Below are 24,924 nucleotides of genomic sequence, written 5' to 3' on the forward strand. Positions count from 1 at the left end.
AGTCATTATCCTGTTGGAATCCTGCCCTGCGACCAGTTTTCGAAGGAAGGGGATCATGTTCCTGCTTCAGTATGTCACAGTGCATGCTGGTATTCAAATTTGCAATAAATACATAATTATTAATAGGGGGAATTTTTCAAGCCAGTTTTGTTTTGAGGCTTCATCACTTTTTTATCATAGTCACCTGTTGTTTAATTAAGTCGGAGCATCATTAAAGGACCACTCTGCCACTGGATTAGTGCTTTAAATCTAAGTCTCCTGCCCCCATCCTTCCACTCATCTTGTGGCTTTTTGTATGCAAATATTGCAAAGCTTCTCCTATACATTACAATGTTACAGCATTTCTCCAGCATTTTTTTTTTCTCCTGGAGTGGTGTTTTTAATCTAACTTCCTTGCATTTCACCTTTTATCGCTGCCGCTCCTGTCAGTCTCCAGCGATTTATGATCTAGGATGATCTGGGATGAGCGTGGGGATCTGGGATGAGCATGGGATGAGCGTTGGAATCTGTGATAAGCATGGGATGAGTATGGGGATCTGGGATGAGCATGGGATGAGCATGGGGATCTGGGATGAGCATGGGGATCTGGGATGAGCATGGGATGAGCATGGGGATCTGGGATGAGCATGGGGATCTGGGATGAGCATGGGGATCTGGGATGAGCATGGGGATCTGGGATGAGCATGGGGATCTGGGATGAGCATGGGGATCTGGGATGAGCATGGGGATCTGGGATGAGCATGGGGATCTGGGATGAGCATGGGGATCTGAGATGAGCATGGGGATCTGAGATGAGCATGGGGATCTGGGATGAGCATGGGAATCTGGGATGAGCATGGGCATATGAGTTGAGCATGGGGATCTGGGATGAGCATTGGATGAGCGTTGGGATCTGGGATCAGCATGGGATGAGCATGGGGATCTTGGATGAGCATGGGGTCTGGGATGCGCATGGGATGAGCATGGGGATCTGGGATGAGCTTGGGATGAGAATGGGATGAGCATGGGGGCATAGGATGAGCATAGGATGAGCATGGGATGAGCATGGGGGCATAGGATGAGCATAGGATGAGCATGGGGATCTGGGATGAGCGTAGGATGAGCATTGGGATCTGGGATGAGCATGGGATGAGCGTTGGAATCTGTGATAAGCATGGGATGAGCATGGGGATTTGGGATGAGCATGGGATGAGCATTGGGTCTGGGATGTGTCTGGGGTGAGCTTGGGATGAGCATGGGGGCATAGGATGAGCATAGGATGAGCATGGGGATCTGGGATGAGCATGGGATGAGCGTTGGGATCTGTGATAAGCATGGGATGAGCATGGGGATTTGGGATGAGCATGGGATGAGCATGGGATGAGTATGGGGATCTGGGATGAGTATGGGGATCTGGGATGAGCATGGGGATCTGGGATGAGCATGGGGATCTGGGATGAGCATGGGGATCTGGGATGAGCATGGGGATCTGGGATGAGCATGGGGATCTGGGATGAGCATGGGGATCTGGGATGAGCATGGGATGAGCATGGGGATCTGGGATGAGCATGGGGATCTGGGATGAGCATGGGATGAGCATGGGGATCTGGGATGAGCATGGGGATCTGGGATGAGCATGGGATGAGCATGGGGTCTGGGATGCGCATGTGATGAGCATGGGGATCTGGGATGAGCTTTGGGATCTGGGATGATTATTTATATAATATATATATATTTCAGCTCAGCTGTTCCTTCGACTAGACATTTCATTAAAAGCATGAACTGTATTACACTTTTTACATAACCATATCTTTTTACTAGAAAATTGCATGAAGGCGCAATATATATGATTATAAAGTTCTTGGTGGCATTTTTCCAAGTATGCAAGGGGTCTAATTTCGGAAAATATATGGGTATAATGATCTAGTATTTTATTTTATAATCCCATGTTGTATTTATGGGTTGTTAAAATGAGAATGTTGCCCTGGCAGTTAACCGGTTAATCGCCGTGTTTATAAAACATTCGCTAAATTTAAAACTATTATATTTATTTAGCATAAAGTGTATTAATAACCAGAGTTACATTGTAAACAGAAAAATAATGAAATGGAGGAATAAAGCTGGTGCCGATCTGTGTGTGGTCAGGGTACAGAGCGCGGTATCTGCATAGATACGGGGTGTGTACGACTCCAGACATTGCGGAGGAGGGTGTGTTAATTTGATTCACAGTGTGAAAGTTGAGCATATTGTGAAACAATAACAAGGTTAGAGGTGCATGAGAAGTGCAGGAATGTGAGTATGGCTGCAGGTGGTAACCTGTATATTACAGAGGTGTTCAGCTGAGCAATATGCCAACAGCCATATGGTCATTGAAATTTAAGAAAAAAACTTACACATCCTACCTTTCTAATGTGAACAGGTGCAAACTGAACATGATACATAGCAGCAAAAGAAGACAGCTGCACTCTGCAGTGCTAGGATATGTGGAACAATGAATATGGGACTATAGACATGTATTACTGCTATGAAAATTCATGTAAAAATTGAGATACTTAGCACACAAAAATGGCCAGTTTTATGTGAGCCCAACAGCCAGTGGCAAGGCGACCTTTTTTTGTTGGGTCCCTATCAAACTACTACCTCTCTTTGGGTTAAAACCCTACAATTTATGGGAGGACAGGAACCTGCAAATGGAGAATAAGGCTAGGTTCGCACACTGCGTCTTTTTGACGCTGCGTTTTTGTGCGTTTTTGGCCGCTAAAAACACACACAAAAACGCACCTGCGTTGAAAAAACGCATCAAAAAACGCATGCGTTTTTGGTGCGTTTTTGGCTGCGTTTTGCTGCGTTTTTGATCTCTGCGTTTTGCTGCGTTTTTCCAATGCATTGCATGGGGGGAAAACGCAGAAAAACGCAGGAAAGAACTGACATGTCCATTTTTTTTTTTTTTAACTCAAAAACGCAGGTAAAAAAACCAGATGTGTGCGGACAGCAAAAATGAAAACTCATAGACTTTGCTGGAGAAGCAAAGTCCTGCAGTTTTGAGGCCAAAAACGCACCCGAAAAACGCGCAAAAACGCCGTGAAAAACGCACTGTGCGCACATAGCCTTAAAACCGCCTGAGGCTGAAGAGCCGGAGTGCTCAATCAGAAGGCATGACCCTGTAATCTAAGAAAAATACTGATTGCACGTCCTATCTTTCTAATGTGAACAGGTGCAAACTGAACATGAAACATAGTAACAAAAAGGAGACAGTTGCACTCTGCAGTGTGAAGATATGTGGAACAATGAATATGGGAATATAGACGTGCATTACTGCTATGAAAATCATGTAAAAATTTGAGATACTTAGCACACAAAAATGGCCAGTTTTATGTGAGCCCAACAGCCAGTGACAAGGCGACCTCTTTTTGTTGGGTCCCTATCAAACTAATGCATTGATCTTATATCATACAGATGAGTGCCCACCAGCAGGATGGGAGATCCGTCTCCAGACACAAGAGGAAGAAGTTATGTTGCTGAAATCGGCCTTATGTGATGTTCTTCAAAGGATCCGAAACCTGGAGTCTCAGTTTTCTACTGGACACTTAAGTAAGTAAAAAATGTCCACATGTGTATATACTGTATATGTATATTCTTTTATTTTATTGTAGGACTTGCCTTAGTCCTTTGCAGGGTACAGCGGCAGGCAAGTGGAGGAGGTGTCCATCTCCCTCTCACTAGTCCTAGGGCCCTCCATTGTCAAAGTGTCCCTGGTGTATCCCTTGTTTGTCATGTGTAACCCCTGTTTGGTCTTTTGGCTCATGCCGGACCATCCCCAAATCCATGTCGTGACACAGGCACAGAACAATCATATTAGTGAACGTTCTATGCAAATAGAAGGTTCTTCGGTCAGATTGTTGGTCAATTAAAAGTCTAGATTGAACCGTGTAATGGGGGCATAAATATGTTTTTACATGTGCAGATACATGACCAATTTCTGTCCAATTAGACCAAAATTGGTGCGTTTAATTGGCCATTTAAACGGATTTGAAATTTGTCTGTCAGAAAATGGATCTGACGACAAACACAATGCTTGTATCATGGGAACATATCTCTCAAAGGTCCACTTTATGGACTAGAAAGGATTTATTTTAGGACAATTCCAAAATAAGAGTAAAGCCTGCTTTACATGTTACGATTCTGCATACGATATCGTATGTGATCGTAACCGACCCATCGTATGTGCGGCACGTTCAATTTTATTGAATGTGCCGCACAAACGATTAACCCCCGTCACACGTACGTACCCGTCCATACGACCTCGATGTGGGCGGCGAACGTCCACTTCCTGGAGTGGGAGGGACGTTCAGCGTCACAGCGACGTCACGCGGCAGCCGGCCAATAGAAGAGGAGGGGCGGAGATGAGTGGGACGTAAACATCCCGCCCACCTCCTTCCTTCCGCATTGCCGGCGGGAGTCGTGGGACGCAGGTAAGATCTGTTCAATGTTCCCGGGGTGTCACACACTGCGATGTGTGCTACCCCGGGTACGATGAACAATCTGACGTTCAATTCATGAGGAATGAACGACGTGCGTGCGATGAACGTTTTACCGTTCAATCGCACATAGCTGTTACACACGGCAATGTACCTTACAATGCCGGATGTGCGTCACTTACGACGTGACCCCGCCGACACATTGTAAGGTATATTGTAGGGTGTAAAGCGGGCTTAAGACAAGAAAATCTGTTAGAGTAAATGAATACTTAGACCATTTTCTTCCTCTGTAAGGGCTCATGTGCACGTAACTGCTGAATATTCTGCATCGATATGACAGGACATGTGCGCTGCAAATCGCTGCATACCGGATGCAGTTTTTTTGTAGAAAAAAGCCGATTTCATGCGCTATGGCTGCTGCCCCCACTGAAGACAGAGTGGGAGCTGCATCCATAGCGCACGGAATAATTGACGTGCTCATTTTATGAACGTGTCGCGGGCGGGGAGGGAGCCGTCGCTGCTGCGCTCTCGCTGGCGCTCTGGTCCGGCGCTGCTTAAGCCTGCTGCTTGCTGCTCGCTGCTCGGTGGCTCGAAGATTGTGCCGGATCCGGGGACTTGAGCGGCGCTCCTCGTCCGTAAGTGAAAGGGGATAGTTTTTGGGGTTGGGGAAGTCGGTTCGTGACGCCACCCACGGTTTGTGGTGAGGTTGGGACACCACCGCTGCTCTGGACGGGGATCCCGGCAGCAATGACAGGGAGCAACCGAGATGTTTCTCTCCCCTCCGTGGGTAGGGGGTTTTTTGGGTGGTCCCGGGGCCCGGTGAGGTGACTGGAATGTGGATGGCAGGGTTTGGTGAGGTGCAGGGTCGCGGGGGCAGCGCGGTGCCAGACGGCACCGTGGTACTCACTCAGCCAGTAACGTACACGGAGTCTCTGGTAAAACAAACAGCTGGATGGACGGGTTCCGCAGACGGCTGCGGTGGTCACTCCCGGTAGGTTGGTGGTGACTGCCTTTCCCTGCACCTGTAGTGTGTTTTCGGCCCCGATGGCTTCCCACCGGTAACCCGCTCCCCAGCTTTGATAGGCGCTGGAGGAGCTCCTTTTGCCCGCAGGCTCTGGCCCTGGGAATTGTAGCCTTGGCGGGGACTGTATTTCCCTTCACGGTTTGGACGGTTGCCTTCAATCGGGTCTTTGCTGCTGGGAAACCCCGGAGGTTCCCGTCGCTAACAGATTTGACCGGTTTAACGGCGACTCTAAGCCTGGTCGGGGTCCGTAGGCCCTGCCGAATGGTGCTGGCTTCTCTTCGCTCCCTGGTTCGGTACCGGCGGGCCACCGCCTGTCCCCGGTCCTACGGTTCCGCGTCGATCGGCCTCTCCTGCAGACGGCCACCACCGTCTGCCAACCTTGCTGTATGTGCCCGGGCCACGTACCCGGACACGGTCAAACTGCTCCTTTACTCCTCTGAACTACACTCTAGCTCTGCCCGAGCTTAACTAACTTTCTTTCCCGCCTCCAGGACTGTAAACTCCTCAGTGAGTGGGACCAACTGCCTGGCTCCACCCCACCTGGTGTGGACATCAGCCCCTGGAGGGAGGCAACAAGAATTTATGTGTGACTGGTGTGCCTAACCGGGGTGTGGGGTGTGTTGTTGCAGTACCTGTGACGACCTGGCTTGTCCAGGGCGCCACAAACGCACGGATTTGTGTCAAAATTTTAGCATCCAAATCGCTGCGTTCATAAAAGCAACGTGCGCACGTATCATGCACAATCTTTATAGATTGTGCAGGGGACGCAGGACGCATGCATTTACACTGCAGTGCGATACGCAGCGTAAATGCATGCAATTACGCAACGTGCACATGAGCCCTAAGATTGGTCAGAAGTCTGTGTGTAGAAACCCAGTTTAAAGTTTCTGAGTATGGACTGTGATATCCCAGACCAGCTGCAAGTCTCATGGCCTGAACGCAACTGCTTTCCATCTATATATGCAGCTGTTTATTTCAGATCAGAAAACACTCAGCCATAACCAAAACATAAGGTTCAGATGTCTAAATTCAACCTTAAGTTGGACATTATTGCTTACCATTAACTAACCTATATGTCGCCTTCATCCTTTTGCTAAAAAGTTCTGCAGCATGCTTTGCAGTGGGTAGGGCACATAATTGTATAGATGTCACAAGGAGGTTTTTGCAAGCAATGCCGACTGTCATGGTGGCGTCTGGATTTAGGGAACCTCCACATTCATATACTCCGCCTTCTAACTTCTCTGATGTTTGGTCAGCGCAGGAAGACTCACAGGCTTGCAGTTCATAGGCAGGCTATCAAGAATGCCTTGTAGTCACATGCTATGGTAGAACCAGTCATATTCACTCTCCTCCTATATATGCTGGCTGGACTGTTCCTTTAGTGCCAGCTATAGCTAGTCTATAGTGGACGGGAGAGGTGGATTTAAACAGGTTTACTGGTGGTTGAGTGTATAATTTTTGAGTGGTTGTGGCGTTAATCCTTGTTGTCCTTTTTGTTGCTGCCTTGCTTTACTTGCTTTCCACTTCAGTTTATTACTGTTTGTTCCTAGTAGCCCCAGCGCAGGCTGGAATAACCCTAACAATAGGATGAGGAAAAGATAACTGACTTCTTATTTGGCCATTGAGTGTTCCTCGTACTCCTTAGGAAGTGGGGGAAGTGGGGGAGCATTATAACCCTGAATCAGTAAGGCATGCAAAGATAGAAAGAAATCACAAAAAAAAGTGAAAGTGAAGTACCACTGCTAGAAATAAATGCCTCCTGGCTGTAGAAAGCAGGTCTGAGTCCCAAGACATGACCAATTTCAACCCAAATACTGACAGCTGCATCCTTTGCTCAGAAAGGTTTTGCTGCACTGGCAGCCGCAGAAGAGGATGTGGCTCCCAGTGCTTGGCTGTCTTCTGTACAGTCATATTGTAACCAATGTACTACCGCTATACAAAGGACTAACACCTTGACCACACATCACCACCTCAGTGCCTGATTTACCACCATCCTGGAACTAAATACAAAATGGCTATAGAAAGGCCAATATTCTCCCCATACAGTGACCTTATAGTGGTAGGTGCCACTTATACTATTTGAACAAGTGAACACTATAGAGTTAAATTCAGTCACTCATAGATGACCTCTTTGAGATCAGACAAAGAGGATGGTGGTTAGACTTAAGGCTACTTTACACGCTGCGATATCGGTCCCGATATCGCTAGCGTGGGTACCCGCCCCCATCTGTTGTGCGACACGGGCAAATCGCTGCCCGTGCCGCACAACATCGCGCAGACCCGTCACACATACTTACCTGCCCGGCGACGTCGCTGTGACCGGCGAACCGCCTCCTTTCTAAGGTGGCGGTCCGTGCGGCATCACAGCGACGTCACTGAGCGGCCGCCCAATAGAAGCAGAGGGGCGGAGATGAGTGGCCGGAACATCCCGCCCACCTCCTTCCTTCCTCATAGCGGCCGGGAGGCAGGTAAGAAGAGGTTCCTTGTTCCTGCGGTGTCACACGGAGCGATGTGTGCTGCCGCAGGAGCGACGAACTACATCGTTACTGCTGCAGTAACGATAATCGAGAATGGACCCCCATGTCACCGATGAGCGATTTTGCACGTTTTTGCAACGATGCAAAATCGCTCATCGGTGTCACATGCAGCAACATCGCTAATGCGGCCGGATGTGCGTCACAAATTCCGTGACCCCAATGACTCCGCATTAGCGATGTCGCAGCGTGTAAAGCCCCCTTTAGGGAAGTGCCCACTCATTTTCACAAACTGCTCTGACTCTGGTTGAGAAAAAGTATGCTCTTATTTCCAACCGGGGCAAATTTTGGAGGACTCAACTGATACTTTTCGGTATTCTGATGTGTATACCACTTCACAGTGATCCGCGCCAATTTTCAGTTGTAAAAGTAGGTAAGTATGCAGGAAAGATGACACTTTTAAGCTCTGAATGTTTTAAGATCTTCACTGATGAGAAGACGTTACTTAAGATTGGTTACTTCTCATTGTAAAATCAGTGACGCGTTTCGAGAAAACATTGCCCTTCAATAGTATATAGAATTTTTTTTCAGTGGAGTCTGATGAATGGAAATGTTTCCCTGATTTTACAATGACAAGGAACCATTCTTCAAGAACTTCTTGTCATCGGTGAAGTTGTTCTTGCGGAATTTGTAGTGCTAAAGTATAGAGTTTTCCTTAATACTTGCCTGCTTTGACTAGATTCACACACTTTCTTGTTTCTTCTCCATCTGTCCTGGGCTTCTTGATGACCATTCCCAGCCAGAACTCGTCTCTGCATAGTTTGCTTTTCAAGCATCTTTGGCTCCTCACTTTTCTAGAAATCTCCCTCAATATTCCTCATCTGTCTCACACAGACTATGGTAGGTCTGGCGTGAGGCCAAACACACAACAAAACAGGGCTAACACCACGACAAGCAAGGGGTACAACGGGGACACTAACAATGATGGGCCCTAGCGTTAGTGAGAGGGAAGATGGACACCTTCTCACTTACCTGCTGCTGTATTCTGCACCCCTAGCCAGTTCCTATACAGGTTCCTTATCTGTCACCGAGCCCTGAGATGACCCTACAATAGTCCCTGGCTAGGCAGTGGGTAGGTGACATTTAAGGTATTCCTGAAAATCCCCCTCCCCCCGATCAATCTCATTCCCAAAATGTACAGCTCACCAGGCCTGAGACCTGCCCTGTTGACTTCATGGGCTTCCAGTGGCCTGTAGCTCTGTAGTATACCAATGTAGGGTATATGCTATGCAGAGAGCTGCATCACTTATTGCACCACGCACAACCTCAGATATGGTGAAAATACTGCAGAATTGCATGCGCATAATTCACAAAGGAGTTTATCCTATTGCATTATTGTACCATCACATGTGAATATGTTCTCTAAGGGTACACTTCCACTTGCGTTTTGCACGGACGAGTGCAATCCGATAAAACATCGCATTGCACTCTCTAGTGCAAAACTATGGCGCAGTGTCCATCTGTGATTGATTTCTTATGCCATAGCGGCATGTGGAATGAATAGCAGCATGCTGCGTTTGGCAGCGATTCTCGGTTCACGCACCCCCATACAAGTCTATTGGAGCAAGTGAAACATCTCACTGCACTCGCATGTCATCCGACTGCAGTTCAATAGACAGACAGCGGAGGAGATGGGGAGAAAGTGCTCCCTCCTTCTTCTCATCAGCTGTGATCCGATTGCATGACCCTCGGCTGACGCTCGCAGCAGAGGGTTATTAGCATATCGTTACTGATGCTCTCGCGTCGGAAGCAATACACTAGTGAAACTGTACCCTAAGGCTCTGTGCGCGTATTAAGTATTTGGTTGCAGAAATTTCTGCACCAATTCTGCATCTCTTGACAGGAAAAAACACTGCCTTTTTACCTTGCATTTTTGCAGTGTTTTCGGTGTTGTTTTTGCATGCGTTTTTTCCATTGCATTTTTCAAGCATTCTGGGGTGGAAAAAAGTAGGCAAAGACACTGAAAGAATTGATGTGCTGCATATTTATTTTTGCACCAAATCTGCAAGGGGGAAAAAAGGCAACTTGTGCACAAAACTTCAGGATTTTCATTGACTTTGGTGGCAAAAGGATGTGCATGCAGTTTTGTGACAAAAATCCCAATTACGCGCTGTATGCACAGAGCCTTAAGGCCCTGTCACACACAGAGATAAATCTGTGGCAGATCTGTGGCAGATCTGTGGCAGATCTGTGGCAGATCTGTGGCAGATCTGTGGCAGATCTGTGGCAGATCTGTGGCAGATCTGTGGTTGCAGTGAAATTGTGGACAATCAGTGCCAGGTTTGTGGCTGTGTAGAAATGGAACAATATGTCCATGATTTCACTGCAACCACAGATCTGCCAAAGATTTATCTCTGTGTGTGACGGGGCCCCTAGGCTACGTGCCCATGGGGCTCTGTACCCACGGATTTTACCGCGGAAGACCTGCGGATTTATCTTGGTTTTCTAGATAAATCTGCAGGTTTGAGCAAGTACAGACACTCCTCATGTTATCCTATGGGACATGGGGAGTGTCTGTGTCCACGCTGCGGATACGTGCGGCTGGGGAATATACTGCGTATGTCCCGCAGCCACACGTAACTGTATGTCAATTATTCCTGCAGAAACCCCGGCCCTCCACTATGGAGATAGAGGACGGGACTTCCGTAGGTAAGTCGCACGAATGTCCGCAGGTTTAATGCAGATATTTTGCTGGAATCCCGCAGCTGTGGATAGCTGCAGATTCCGGGGAGCTGCTGCGGGAAACCTGCGGATATATCCGCAGGTACAAAGTCCCGTGGGCACATGGCCTAAAGGGGGTGTTATACGCAGCGATATTGCAAGCGAGTGTAACCGCCCCCGTCGGTTGTGCGTCACGGGCAAATCGCTGCCCGTGGCACACAAGATAGCTAGGCCCCGTCACACGGACTTACATGGCTAGCGACGTCGCTGTGGCCGGTGAACCGCCTCCTTTCTAAGGGGGCGGTTCGTGCGGCGTCACAGCGGCATCACTAAGCGGCCGCCCAATAGAAGCAGGGGGGGGCGGAGATGAGCGGCCGTAACATCCCCCCCCACCTCCTTCCTTCCTCATTGCCGGCGGCTGCAGGTAAGCTGTAGTTCGTCGTTCCCGAGGTGTCACACGTAGCGATGTGTGCTGCCTCGGGAACGACGAACAACCTGCGTCCTCAACAATCATTGCTGTCGCGAGCAACGATGTCGCTAACGATGCCGGATGTGCATCACGGAATTCGTGACCCCGGCGATGTATCGTTAGATACGTCGTTGCGTGTAACGGGGCCTTTAGATGGGTTTATTGAGCAGGGGTATCAGAACATGATTGTAAATGTAGAAACAGGGCAAAATAGTGTATCTCGTATCTTTGCAGCATATAAAGATAACATATCTTTTATGCCTGGTAATAAATGCCGTTATTGAGGGATTGTTTTTACATTTGCAGGCGACTCCTCATCCTCCATTGTGCAGACTGGCAGTGAGGTCTCTTCACCAGCAAAAGTTATCAGGTACCGCAGTGCTGAGATCACATTTATGCAATGCATCTTATCGTTTTATGCTCTAGTCCTTTAAATAAATAGTTGTGAAAGGGAGACGTTGGCTCATTTTCTGTTGCCCAAATAAGACGTTTTTACAGAGAATTTGGATTGAAAAAAAAAGTAATCTGCAGAGTTTCCCAATTCTCTGATTGCAGCCAGCAGAGTAAACAATGGACGTGTTCATATTTCTCTAGACTGGACTAGAAGTACTAACTTACAAGTACACTAGATTGCATTTTTACTCAATCTGTAGCTCTGTACACATATACAGAACATGTCTGTACGGTTATTCCACCTTCTTATTAGTGATGAGTGAGCGTGCGCGCCACTGCTCGTTACTCGATCAAACATTGGGGACTTCAGCACGAATCGAGTACCGTGTATAATGGAAGGCAATGGGATACTCGAGCAAGTAACAAGCAGTGGCGATCACGTTTCTTATCACTATTTATTATACATACTATGTGTGTTATATATATATATATATATATATATATATATATATATGTGGATCTTTTATATGCACCCTTATTATATTCACCTTTATGTAGGATGGCTTTTGCCCTATTTCGGGCAGGTCTTGTATTTTTTAACCTTTTTTTGTTTTATATTTCTGGTTTTAATTGTTAGTGTGTTTTTTGCAATTTTTCATGTATGGTGATCCCTACTGCAGGTTATTTATTTGCTCTTATAGTCTTTACTGGGCTTATAGCGATCCCTTATTTAAAGGGAACCTGTTACCAGGTTGTTCCCTTATAAGCTTCGGCCACCACCTGTGAGCTCTAATATACAGTATTCTAGAATGCTGTATATAGGAGCCCCGGCCGCTATGTATAACGTAAAACACTTTTACAATACTCACCTAGGGGGCAGTCCGGTCTAATAAGTGTCGCTGCTCTTGATCTGCTGCGTTTGCGGTCCTCCTTCTGAGGCCCGTATGCATAACGTGTCCTACGTCATCCACACAGGTCGGCATTGTGGACCTGCGCAGGCGCAGTCTGATCTGCCTTGCTGAGGACAGCTCATAGTTTTGTAGTGTGCATGCGCAAGCGGTCTTTGATGTTTCCTTGCACCTGCGCATTACAGTAGTTTTGATCTGCCCTCAGCAAAGCAGATGAAAGTGCACCTGCGCAGGAGAGCAATGCCAACCTGTGTGGATGATGTAGGATGTGTCATCCATACAAGGCTGGGTAGAAGGAGGATGGAGATTGTAGCAGAGAGGAGGAACCGGACTGAGAACAGTAACGACCAATGGACCGGACCACCTCCTAAGTGAGTATTATACAGGTTTATGTTATATAGAGCGGCATGGTTATATACCGTATTCTGGAATGCTGTATATAAGGGATCACTGGTGGTGGTCACAGTTCATAAGGGAAAAACCTGATGGTAGGTTCCCTTTAAGCAGTGCCCTCCCCACCAAACTGAAAAAGGATCACCATAGGGCAGTATGTACAATATACTTATATAGGGCTTTCTATGCATCCCTCCTGCCATTTCTTATTCTCAGACAAGTCTTTACTCATTTTTTTTTCTAGAGACTGTAATAGTCTATTGACATTTCTTTAACCATCATCCTCCATTTATTTAAACCACCATGATGCATACACCCTGCTGCCCTGGCATACACAGAGAGAAAAGGGCTCCATTGCAAGCACAATATATTGGCTTTTTGCAGCCCAATAGCACAATTTTACCTGATTTGGAGGTGGTGGTGGCCCCCTAACCTCCTGGGCCCCTGAGTGGCTGCACTAATGATAAGTCCACCTATGCACTGCTGTACTGTCCTTACAGACATTGTCAGAAGAATGGGTTTGTCTCCAATACGGCAATCCGCAGTGATTTTTTTTTTTTGGAATATTTTTATTTGTTTTGCTTGCTTATATAGTTCTTTATCAACCTTGCCATCACTCACTGTCCTCAGTGGGGCTCACTAATTACGGTAAATTCCCTATCAGTATGTCCCTTGGAATGTGAGTGGAAACCCAACTACATATGAGGAGAACATGCAGATGTTAACCTTAGTTGGATATGACCCCAATATCTCTGCACAGTCCAAATTGTTGCAAACTAAATAGCTTCTATATTAAAAAACAAAAAACAAGATAAAAAAAACAACAAATAGATACTACTTTCCTTCTGCAGACATACATTTAATGAATTAAAGGAAAATTAAACTGAAAAAAATAATGCTGCATGGGGACAGAACAATCGTATTAATGATCGTAGTGTTCCCACAAGTGTATAGAATATCTAAATGGACCTTTAAGGGGTACTTTGCACGCAGCGACATCGCTAGCCGATGCTTGCGATGCCGAGCGCGATAGTCGCCGCCCCCGTCGCACATGCGATATCTTGTGATAGTTGCCATAGCGAACAGTATCGCTACGGCAGCTTCACATACACTTACCTGCCGTGTGACGTCGTTCTGGCCGGCGATCCGCCTCCATCCTAAGGGGGCGGGTCGTGCACGTCACACGTCAGGCGGCCAATAGAAGCGGAGGGGCGAAGATGAGCGGGACATAAACATCCCGCCCACCTCCTTCCTTCCGCATAGCCGGTGGAGGCAGGTACGGTGATGTTCCTCGCTCCTGCGGCTTCACACACAGCGATGTATGCTGCCGCAGGAACGAAGAACAACATCGTATCTCCTATTGGTGCGACATTATGAAAATGACCGACGCTACACAGATCACCGATTTACGACGCTTTTGCGATCATTTATCGGCGCATCTAGGCTTTACACGTTGTGACGTCGTTACCGGTGCCGGATGTGCGTCACTTTCGATTTGACCCCGACGATATCGCAATAGCGATGTCGCAGCGTGCAAAGTACCCCTTACACTAGAAGTCCCAGAGAGGGGTCATTTAACATTTCTACCATTGGAACCCTATGGAGCTCGAAATTTCTGGGACTTCTAGTGTTAAAAGTTCCTTAACTTTCATTGATATTATCAGATCAAACAAGTCCATGGAGCCTCTGTTAGGAGTCTCAACACAGAAACTAGCCAGATATCCCTCCGGGAAGGACCTAGCCAAGGAGTGGCTCTTTTTAGGAGACCACCATAACCACCATATTAAGTGTCCCTTTTAGTCAATATCCAGCTCTTGACGAGTTTAAAGATATGACAAGGGAAATACCAAGGCCAGGTATCCATCCACAGATAGCTGTTTCAGGGTATTGCCCCTCATCAGTGTGGAGTAGGATTCTGGCTAGGCGGGTACAATGCCTAGTAGACCAACAAGACAAAACAATCACTGATCTCGGGGAGACCAGCCAGAGAAAACACTACCAGCAGCCAGCGAGGGCGCTCAACACAGTGAAATCCTAGGTGCATTGCCCTCTGGGAAAAAAATTGATATCAGAATATAGAAAATAATGATACTCAAAGCGATCGCCTCTGCTATAACACTGCACATAAAAAGCTCGGAGCACTTAGAGTTGGAGTCTAAAATTGTCATTGCCATTAGCCAAAAAAACGTGACGAACATTGGATAAGTGCCGCACACATAAACAGGAAGTTTGTACAAGGAGATGAATGGATATAGTTAAGGGAAGCGGAGAACACGACCTGCTATGACTAACAAATAACATATCGGGGACATTGGCACAGAATTATAAACTGCTCCTAACTAATCTGTTCTTTTGCAGTGAGCCAGTGGAAAGGGCGCAGGATTACAGTTGTGCACTTTGTACTGTTGGAACACAAACAGAGTGGTCTTTGGTTGATAAAGACCCCAAAGACGGACTAGATCCGTTGGATGGGACAGTAACATGTGAGAATGACTCGGTCAATGGAGAATCTGCTGATGGCCTTGCTGACTCTGAAGAGGTGGAAAAGGTTTCCCAAAGCCCAACACAAGAAGATGGAGCGGCCATTGTACGTGCTGTGACGCCACTGAGACTGAACAAGAAGGAGCTGTAAGTGCCGTGCTGTGAAAGCATTGACTTAAAGTTTACAGAATTATATCTAAGGCCCTGTGCACACGGTGCAGTTTTTGATGCATTTTTGGGTGCAGTTTGTTGCCCTAAATTGCATGCATTTCTGTCCCCAGCAAAGTCTGAGAATTCAGAAATGCTGTGCGCACGTTGCTTTTTTTTTCCTTGCAGTTTTGGATGCAGAAAAAAGAAGAAGCATATCACTTCTATCTGCGTTATTCCATTGAATATAGTGAAAAAACACATGGGCAAAAACGTGCCCGAAACACGGCAAAAAACACATGCGGTTTTTCATGCATTTTTCTGCCAGAGAGTGCGTGTTTTGCTGAAGAAACAAAAATGCAGCTTGTGCACATAGTCTAAAGCCTAAGACACACGGCATGAATTCGGACTGAGTAGAATGCAATAAAACATCGCATTCCACTCGGACCAATATTAACCTATGTGCCAGCACCTATGAGCGTTTTTTTTTTTTTTCTTCTCGGCTGCGATTGTAATGCGAGTCTGTCTCTCTCGCACCCATTCAAGTCTATGGGGCGGGAGAAAGATCGCACTGCGCTCCCATACACCGGTGTACTGCGAGTGCAGGGCGAGAATGGCAATAGCCGGCAACGGAGCAGAGAGGGAGATAAATCCCCGGCCCTCCCCTCCGCAGTGCCGGCCCTCTCCTCCTCAGTGCCGCCCCCCCTCCTCCTCAGTTCCGGCCCTCCCCTCCTCAGTTCCGGCCCTCCCCTCCTCAGTTCCGGCCCTCCCCTCCTCAGTGCCGGCCCTCCCCTCCTAGGTGCCGGCCCTCCCCTCCTAGGTGCCGGCCCTCCCATCCTCAGTGCTGGCCCTCCCATCCTCAGTGCCGGACCTCCCCTCCTCAGTGCTGGCCCTCCCCTCCTCAGTGCCGGCCCTCCCATCCCCAGTGCCGGCCCTCCCATCCTCAGTGCCGGCCCTCCCATCCTCAGTGCCGGCCCTCCCATCCTCAGTGCCGGCCCTCCCATCCTCAGTGCCGGCCCTCCCATCCTCAGTGCCGGCCCTCCCATCCTCAGTGCCGGCCCTCCCCTCCTCAGTGCCGGCCCGTCCCCCACAGCTGAGATCCGATCACATAATCGGACCACATTTGCATTGACACTCGCATGACACTCGGCTTCCGCTGTGCTGCCAGTGTGAGCCGAGTGTCATGCGAGGATCGCAGTACTCCCCGTGTGGCCCCGGCCTAATTGTGTGCATGCTGCCATCATTGCTTACATTCCTACACTGTCCATGATGGTCCGTGTTGAGATGTTGCAGAGTTGCCAAGGGTTTGTGGTGAAGATACTGCGCCATAAATCTGCAGCAATTTACAGTTGAATACGTGTGAGCACAGTATTGTCATAGTGCTTTCAGTTCCAAACTCGCCAGGTGTCATAGCGCCTTTTGACTCTGTTCACACTGCAGAGTCTGACACGCCACCTGGTGCTTTAGAGTTGCTTAGTTAGAGCCAGGCGTCAACCTGTTGTGTGCTTACTAGTGATCGGTGTAGCAGGAGATAATTTCTGCTGGCCTGTGAACTGCTGCTAGGGTCATAGGTTTCTGAAGACCTATCAAGGCCGTTTCCAGCCATTAAAAGTTGCTGGAATCCTCTCTTACATGCTTCCAATCTATGTGTATGCTTAGCCAGCTTGTAGTGAACTGCAGTATGCTACTGTGGTATGTTGTGGAAATACTCTTGTCATCTGATTATTTCCTTCCTTTTCTTTATTTCCTCCTGAGCATGTTTTGTCTATACCTCTGTGAGTGATTGCTGGGAGTGTATTTGGTTTCCCCTAGTTTGTCTTTCTGTGTGGGATTTACCACTCCAGTCCCGGCCCTCTCCTGGTTTGGGGCTGAAGGGGTATTAGAGCAGGGCTGATCAGGAGTCAGGGCTACGCTGGTGGTCCAGACCTCTTCACCTTTAGAAGTACCTCTGGGATAAGGGACAGTTAGGGCCCCCTAGCCTGAGGACCAGTTTAGGAGCCCCTATTCCCAGTTACTATGTTACCATCATGGCAAGTATAATCTGCCATGGGAGGAACCCATCACATCTAGCCTTCTTTATGATATTTCTATGTCCTTTAATCCATATTTTTAAGGCCTCCACTACATTGCGACAGAGGCACAGGATGAGGACAATCTGCCTGATACTTCTGATAGTAATCTAGGATAATTGTGTACAATTTAGGCTCAATTTAAGTTGGTGTTAAGTTGTTTTTTTTTTTAAGCTTTTTTTTAATTTAAAGAAAATATATTTTAGTAAAAGATTCATATGTTCTGTATTCAACAATTTATCCTGACTGATGATAGTCCTGACTATTTTTGTATTGGCTATGGGTCACTGTGCTTTCCAAAATGCTGGACTACTGTACTGTTAAAGAGGACCTACCACCAGGATTTTCCTATATAAACTAAAGCCAGTGCTATACTGCCACTATCATGCTGATTCTATACATACCTTTAGTTGTGAGATCGGATGTATACTTTCTGAAATACAGGCAAGTAAAGCTTGTGAAATGCACTGTTAAGGGTGCTTTACACGCTGCGACATCGCTACCGATATATCGTCGGGGTCACGTCTTTAGTGACGCACATCCATCGCCGTTAGCGGCATCGCAGCGTGTGACACCAATGAGCGACGATCAACAATCGCAAAACCGTGAAAAATCGTTGCTCGTTGACACGTCGTACATTTCCTTAATATTGTTGCTGCTGCAGGTACGATGTTGTTAGTCGTTCCTGGGGCAGCACACATCGCTATGTGTGACACCGCAGGAACAACGAACATCTCCTTACCTGCCTCCACCGGCAATGAGGAAGGAAGAAGGTGGACGGCATGTTCCGGCCGTTCATCTCCGCCCCTCCTCTGCTGTGACGCCGCACGAACCGCCCCCTTAGAAAGGAGGTGGATCGCTGGCCAGAGCGACGTCACAGGGAAGATAAGTCCGTGTGACGGGTGTTAGCGATGTTGTGCACCACGGGCAGCGATTTGCCCGTGTCGCACAACCAACGGGGGCGGGTACGCTCGCTAGCGATATCGGTACCGATATCGCAGCGTGTAAAGTACCCTTTATTTGATTGATAGGTGCTGCAGAATATCTAATAGGTGTGTCAGGTTTTGCTAGTTATTCCCTGTCACAAACCACCGGGGGGGTCACTCAGAAATCCCCCGCGCTGGCTACCAGTACGTCACAATCGGGGGGTAACAAGTGGGGGTCACCCCTCCTTTATACCTTCCGACCGACAGACAGAGCACGTGACGCGCTCTCTAGCGCCCCTCTTATAGTCAGGCCAATTATGGAATTGCCCGACAATAAGCAAGGAGGCCGCTATACTACTTATGCCGATTATTGAAGGGTCCCCGGTGAGAGTAGGGTATATATTCCCCCGACCTCCGCGGGCGGAATATATAAAATCTCCCCGAATCTCACTGGCCTCCCCACAATAATCCTTGGCACAACTCGCTGCCACCAACCGCTTCACGGTAACTATTAGCCGAACACACAGACGTGGGATTCAAGATCGAGATAACAGAACAGCCCAAGATTAATTATATAATTTAATCAGCCTAAAGCACACTAGAAACTACAATATATACAATAGGGAATCTACAGAATATACATATGTCAGAGTACAGTTACAATCAAAGCATGGGTTACAAACAGGCATACCCAGTTCCAGCAGTTACCTTGTTGCGTCTGGCCACAGGGGGGCGCTGTACCCAGGTTTCTAGGATCCTTCCCACAGATGTTTCCTACACGTGCCCCCAGCGAAAAGAACACTGGAAAATGGCCGAAGTAGGGTTATCAACCTGGGCAAATCCAGGTCCCCTCCTACCTTAGTGACCTCAGAGGGAGCACTGCTCCACCCCTGGCTGGAGTTATGGACAATCCACAACATGGAATATGGGCCATAACTTTGCCTGGGAGCGTCGTAGGCGGACGCCAATGCTCTCATTGTGACAGTTATGAATTTAGCTACAGAACGAGGGGACTCATGACCTGTCTGCCAGTTCCCCATTGGCTGATATCACGCCTGGGGCATTTCCCAATGTCCTGCTCCCATAAAAAGGGTGTGCCAGCATCGTCCGCATGCGGAGACACCATTTTTATGGTTGCCATATTTATCGGAAATATGGCTTGCGAGATATGAACCATTTTTTTACTGGAGTCGTTCTGTCTGGCTATTTCCATAGCCTTGCTAACTAGCTAGCAGCCCCCACTACAGGGTCACGGCAGGGAGTCATCCTGTGTCCATTGTCCCCAAGCCACCTAATTTCCATATCACAGGACATGGCCATGGAGGTGTAAGTGGAACACTGAGAACAAGAAGGGAGGGGGCACTGCCAGGGAGTGATGAGGGATTATGACTGGAGTCATAATTCATCTTCATATCCCGGGATTTGCCTCACACCTCCCCCCTTTTGAGGGCGCTAGGGGGCAGCACACTCCGGTGTTCCCCCGTGCGCCCGTCCGCGACCTCTCCTTGTCGGGACAGCCCGTCTGCGTTACCGTGGTCACGGCCCCTTTTGTGGCGAATGGTGAAGTTGTATTGCTGGAGCGCAAGGCTCCATCGCAACAATCGCCCATTCGTCCCAGAGACGGTGTGCAACCAGCTGAGGGGATTGTGGTCCGTCTCCACGATGAAGTGGCGCCCGTATAGATAGGGTTGCAGACGCTGCAGGGCCCACACTATGGCCAGGCACTCCTTCTCCATCGTGGAATAGGCAACTTCCCTTGGTAACAGCTTCCTGCTCAGGTACAAGACTGGGTGCTCTTGGCTCGCAGAGTCCACCTGGCTGAGCACCGCACCGAGGCCGAAGTCACTGGCGTCGGTCTGTACTACAAACGGCCGCGTGAAGTCGGCTGCCTGTAGCACGGGCGGGCTGGACAGGGCGTCCTTTAGGGCCCGGAAGGCTGTCTCGCAGTCCATTGTCCAATCGACTGCAGAGGGCAGCTTCTTCTTGGTGAGGTCCGTCAAGGGCTTTGCCAGGCTACTATAGCATGGAACAAACCTCCTATAGTACCCAGCGGTCCCCAAGAAGGACATCACCTGCTTCTTGGTCCTGGGGGTGGGCCAGGATGCGATGGCTTCCACTTTCTCAGGCTCGGGCTTCAGTGTTCTCCCACCTACCCGGTGACCGAGGTACTGGACCTCGCTCATGGCCAGCTGACACTTTCCCGGCTTGATGGTCAAACCTGCCCGGTGGATCCGCCTGAGCACCTGTGCTAGATGCTCTAGGTGGTCCTCCCAGGTGGGACTGAAGACGGCAATGTCATCCAGGTACGCGGCCGCGTACCCTTCAAGTCCCTTGAGCAGGGTGTTGACCATCCGCTGGAAAGTGGCAGGGGCATTCCTCATCCCGAATGGCATCACCGTGGACTCGTACAGTCCAAATGGGGTAATAAAGGCAGAGCGTTCCCTGGCCTTGCGAGTCAGGGGGATCTGCCAATATCCCCGGCTCAGATCCATGATGGTCAGGTACTGCGCCCCGGCCAACTGATCGAGCAGGTCATCGATGCGTGGCATTGGGTACGCATCGGCGACCGTGACAGCATTGAGCCCCCTGTAGTCCACGCAGAACCGAGTGGTTCGGTCCTTCTTAGGGACGAGGACTACAGGCGAGGCCCAAGCGCTGTTGGATGCCTGGATCACCCCCAGCTTCAGCATCTCGTCAATCTCCTGGCGCATGTGTTGCTGCACCTCCAGGGAGACCCGATATGCTGAACGCCGGATCGGGGGATGATCCCCAGTGTCCACGTGATGGACAGCCAAGTCAGTCCTTCCGGGCTGGTTGGTAAACAACCCCCGGAAGGGGTGTAGGGTGGCCCACAGCTGGGACCGTTGGTCCTCCAAGAGCTGGTGGCCAACCTCCACATCCTCAATGGATCCGCCTGCCCTAACCTGGGCTAGCATATCCAAGAGGGTTTCCGCTTCTCCCTCCTCGGGCAGGTTGCACACGGGGAGCGCACATGCCTCCCGCTCATGATGTGCCTTCATCATGTTCACATGGAAGGGCTTCCGCCTTCCACGGGCAGGGTCCAGGGTGACCAGGTACGTTACAGGGTTGAGCTGCTGGTACACGAGGTATGGGCCTTCCCAGGCTGCCTGAAGCTTGTCCTGTGGTACGGGGACCAGTACCCACACCTTTTGACCCACTTGGTAGGTCCTCTCACAAGCGTTCTGGTCGTACCAACGCTTCTGATCGGCCTGGGCTTGAGCCATATTGTCGTGTACCAGTTGCGTCAAGGCCTGCATTTTGTCCCGGAAGCGCACGACATACTCGATAACCGACACTCCAGGGGTGGCCAAATCCCCTTCCCAAGCCTCTTTCACCAGAGCCAGGGGGCCCCGCACACGTCGCCCGTACAGGAGCTCAAACGGTGAGAATCCTGTTGAGGCCTGTGGAACCTCCCGGTAAGCAAATAACAGGTGTGGGAGATACCGCTCCCAGTCACGCCCATGGGAGTCGACCAACATCTTAAGCATCTGCTTTAAGGTGCCATTGAACCGCTCGCACAGGCCATTAGTCTGTGGATGGTACGGGCTGGCCACCAGATGTCGCACCTGGACTTGCTTACAGAGGGCCTCCATCAGCTGGGACATGAATTGGGTCCCCCGGTCAGTGAGCATTTCCTGGGGAAAACCCACTCGGGAGAAAATCTCCAGCAATGCGGTGGCCACCTTGTCAGCCCGAATGGACGACAAGGCCACTGCTTCTGGGTACCGGGTGGCATAGTCCACTACCGTCAGTATGAAGCGTTTCCCGGAGCTGCTGGGGATGGCCAGCGGGCCGACCAGATCCACAGCCACCCTCCTGAAAGGCTCATCGATGATTGGCAGAGATACCAGTGGGGCTTTGGGGCGTGGCCCCGCCTTCCCCACTCTCTGACAGGTTTCACACGAACGGCAGTAGGCAGCCACATCGGCCCCCATTTTTGGCCAGTAGAAATGCTGGTTTAACCTGGCCTTGGTCTTAGCGATCCCTAGGTGTCCGGCCATCGGAATCTCATGTGCGATCCGCAACAACTCCGTCCGGAACGGATAGGGTACCACCAACTGTCGGTCCCTGGGCCACGCCTCCGGTGAACCCTGCTGGACCGTGGCCCGGTACAGCCGTCCTTGGTCCCAGACCACTCGCTCCGGGTCCGAGTCCGAGGGAGGCTGTGCCGCCTGCTCCTTAAGAGCTTTCAGGCTGTCGTCAGCTTCTAACGCTGCCTGAAACCCCTGACTAGATGTGGCCAGAATCGACGAGACTGTCACATCTTCGGTCAGTACCCCGGGACCTGTGTCCTGGCCTCCACCTGACTCGGCTGCCACTTGGTCAGAAGGGGAAGAGCTATCGGACCTCCGGGAGGCCCCTTGGCTTCCAGCACTCCCACTGCGGGTGACAGCGGCCACAGCCGCTGCGACCGTGGGTCGTGCCTGCTCCTCCTCCGTTCCTGACCAAGTCGCCGGTTCAGGCAGACCGACCTGGCTTCCTGACACCCCGGTTGTGGGGGAACCATGCACCGAGATCTTACCTGGGAGCACTTCCGCTCCTGGACCGGCCCCAATCTCACCTGCCTGTTCCCCTCCTGCAGCAACAGAACCCCGCTGTGAAACCTCTGGGGACCGCACATTTGCTGTGGTAGCCCCCACCCCACACACTGGTCCTCCCCCTGCAGCACCCTGCTCTCTGCTTATCCCTGCAGAGGGCAGCAGATCCCAGCTCACAGGCTGATTACTTGTAGAGGCATTGTCACACCTTTCTCTGACCCCCTCCCCGGTCACAGCTGCAGCTGTGTGTGTGTCTATGGTGTCTGTGCAAGCAGAAATATCAGAGTTCACTCCCTCCTCCCTTACATCATTCATAGATAACACATTAACATTGTTAGGAGTCATGTCAGTACGGGCTGAAGGTTCAGCCCTTGGGGGGGGCCCAAACTGGGAGGTTATCTGCCCCAAATCTGTCCCAAGTAGCACGTTTGCAGGGATCCGATCAGTTACCCCCACCTCCCTCACCCCCCGCCCTGCGCCCCGGTCCACATAAATGTCAGCAACAGGCAGCGCCGGGTCAGTGCCTCCAATCCCGGAGACAGCGAGGGTTTTTCCAGGGATCAAGTCTTGGGGGGACACCATCTCAGGCCGCACCAGAGTCACCTCCGAGGCGCTGTCTCGCAGTCCTATGGTCACAGACCGGCCGTCGGTGACAGGTTGGAAGCTGTCCAGGGACCTACCACCACCCCCACCCACACAATACACCTTGGGCGGCCCTTGGGACGGGGACGGAGCCGGGGCCTTGGGACGCTGAGGGCACATGGCCTTGAAGTGTCCAGGTAGGTTGCACTGGTGGCACCGTCTTGGTTCCGCCACGGGCCTGGAGAGGGGAGTTGAGGGGGACACCCCCTGCAGTCTAGGGGCAGGTGGGGCAGTCGCCGAATTCATCTTACCCCCTCTCCAGGTGCTGCTGGTGGCCGCTCTCCTGGCCTCAGGGGCCCGGTTGTTGGTGTAGTCATCGGCAAGGGCAGCTGTAGCCGTGGACCCCTTTGGCTTCTGGTCTCGGATGAACTGGCGGAGATCCTCAGGGCAGTTCCACAAGAGTTGCTCCGTGATGAACAAGTCCAGGATCTCCGGTCCGGTGGAAAGCTGCAGGCCTTGGGTCCAGTGGTCGGCAGCTCGGGCAAGTGCCCGCCGGTGGTCAGCCCAGGAGTCCTTTGGTCCCTTCTGTAGGCTCCGGAACTTCTTGCGGTAGGACTCTGGAGTGAGGTTGTACTGTTGGATCAGGGCCCGCTTGATGGTGTCGTAGCCCTGATCTGCCTCAGCAGGCAAGTCCCCAAGGATATCCAGGGCCTTACCCCTTAAACGGGGGGTCAGGTATTTGGCCCACTGGTCCTTGTCCAGATGGTGCTGCAAGCAAGTCCGTTCAAAAGCAGTCAAGAAAGAGTCCAAGTCTCCATCCTTCTCCAGCACTGGGAAGTCCTCAACACGGACCTTTGGAAGTTTGGTGTCTCGAAGGTCACATGTGGCTGATGAGGGCCGGAGCTGAGCTAGCTGCAGCTGGTAGTCACGGTCTGCCTGTCGCTCTCGCTCTTCACGCGCTGCCTGCCGCTCTCGCTCCGCAGCCTCACGCTCTGCGTGCCGCTCCGCAGCCTCAGCGTCACGCGCTGCCTGCCGCTCTGCCCTGCGCTCTGCCAGGAGTTCCTTGTAGCCCTTCTGGTCTCCAGCCTGTAGAAGGGCCATAGCCATTTGAAGAAGGCTATCCGAGCCTCCCAGGCTCGGTGGAATGGCACGTGGTGATCTGCGGCACGCTGCAGAGCTAGGCGATTCACTGTCCCTTTCAGAGCGGAGGGCTGGCATCTGGCTCGTTGAGGAACCTTGGGTGAGCTCCTCCTCATCTTGTCCAGCAGTGCCAGGTTGCGCAATGTCCTCGGCAGAACGGTTTTCTGGCGTCGAGCTCCTG

At 50.3% G+C, this 24,924-nt stretch overlaps 1 protein-coding gene across 1 annotated transcript in view; it reads left to right on the top strand.

Moving 5' to 3' along the window:
* The window catches only part of EML3 (EMAP like 3), a 159,304-nt gene that overhangs the window by 17,640 nt on the left and 116,740 nt on the right, over window positions 1–24,924 (top strand). Inside the window, exons 2-4 of the mRNA XM_075326548.1 lie at window positions 3,436–3,570; window positions 11,452–11,515; window positions 15,198–15,467. Coding sequence (XP_075182663.1) covers window positions 3,436–3,570; window positions 11,452–11,515; window positions 15,198–15,467 — 469 coding nt within the window. The remainder of the gene's footprint in view (window positions 1–3,435; window positions 3,571–11,451; window positions 11,516–15,197; window positions 15,468–24,924) is intronic.

The sequence above is a fragment of the Anomaloglossus baeobatrachus genome, chromosome 10 (assembly GCF_048569485.1).
Source record: "Anomaloglossus baeobatrachus isolate aAnoBae1 chromosome 10, aAnoBae1.hap1, whole genome shotgun sequence".
Classification (NCBI taxonomy): Eukaryota; Metazoa; Chordata; class Amphibia; order Anura; family Aromobatidae; genus Anomaloglossus; species Anomaloglossus baeobatrachus.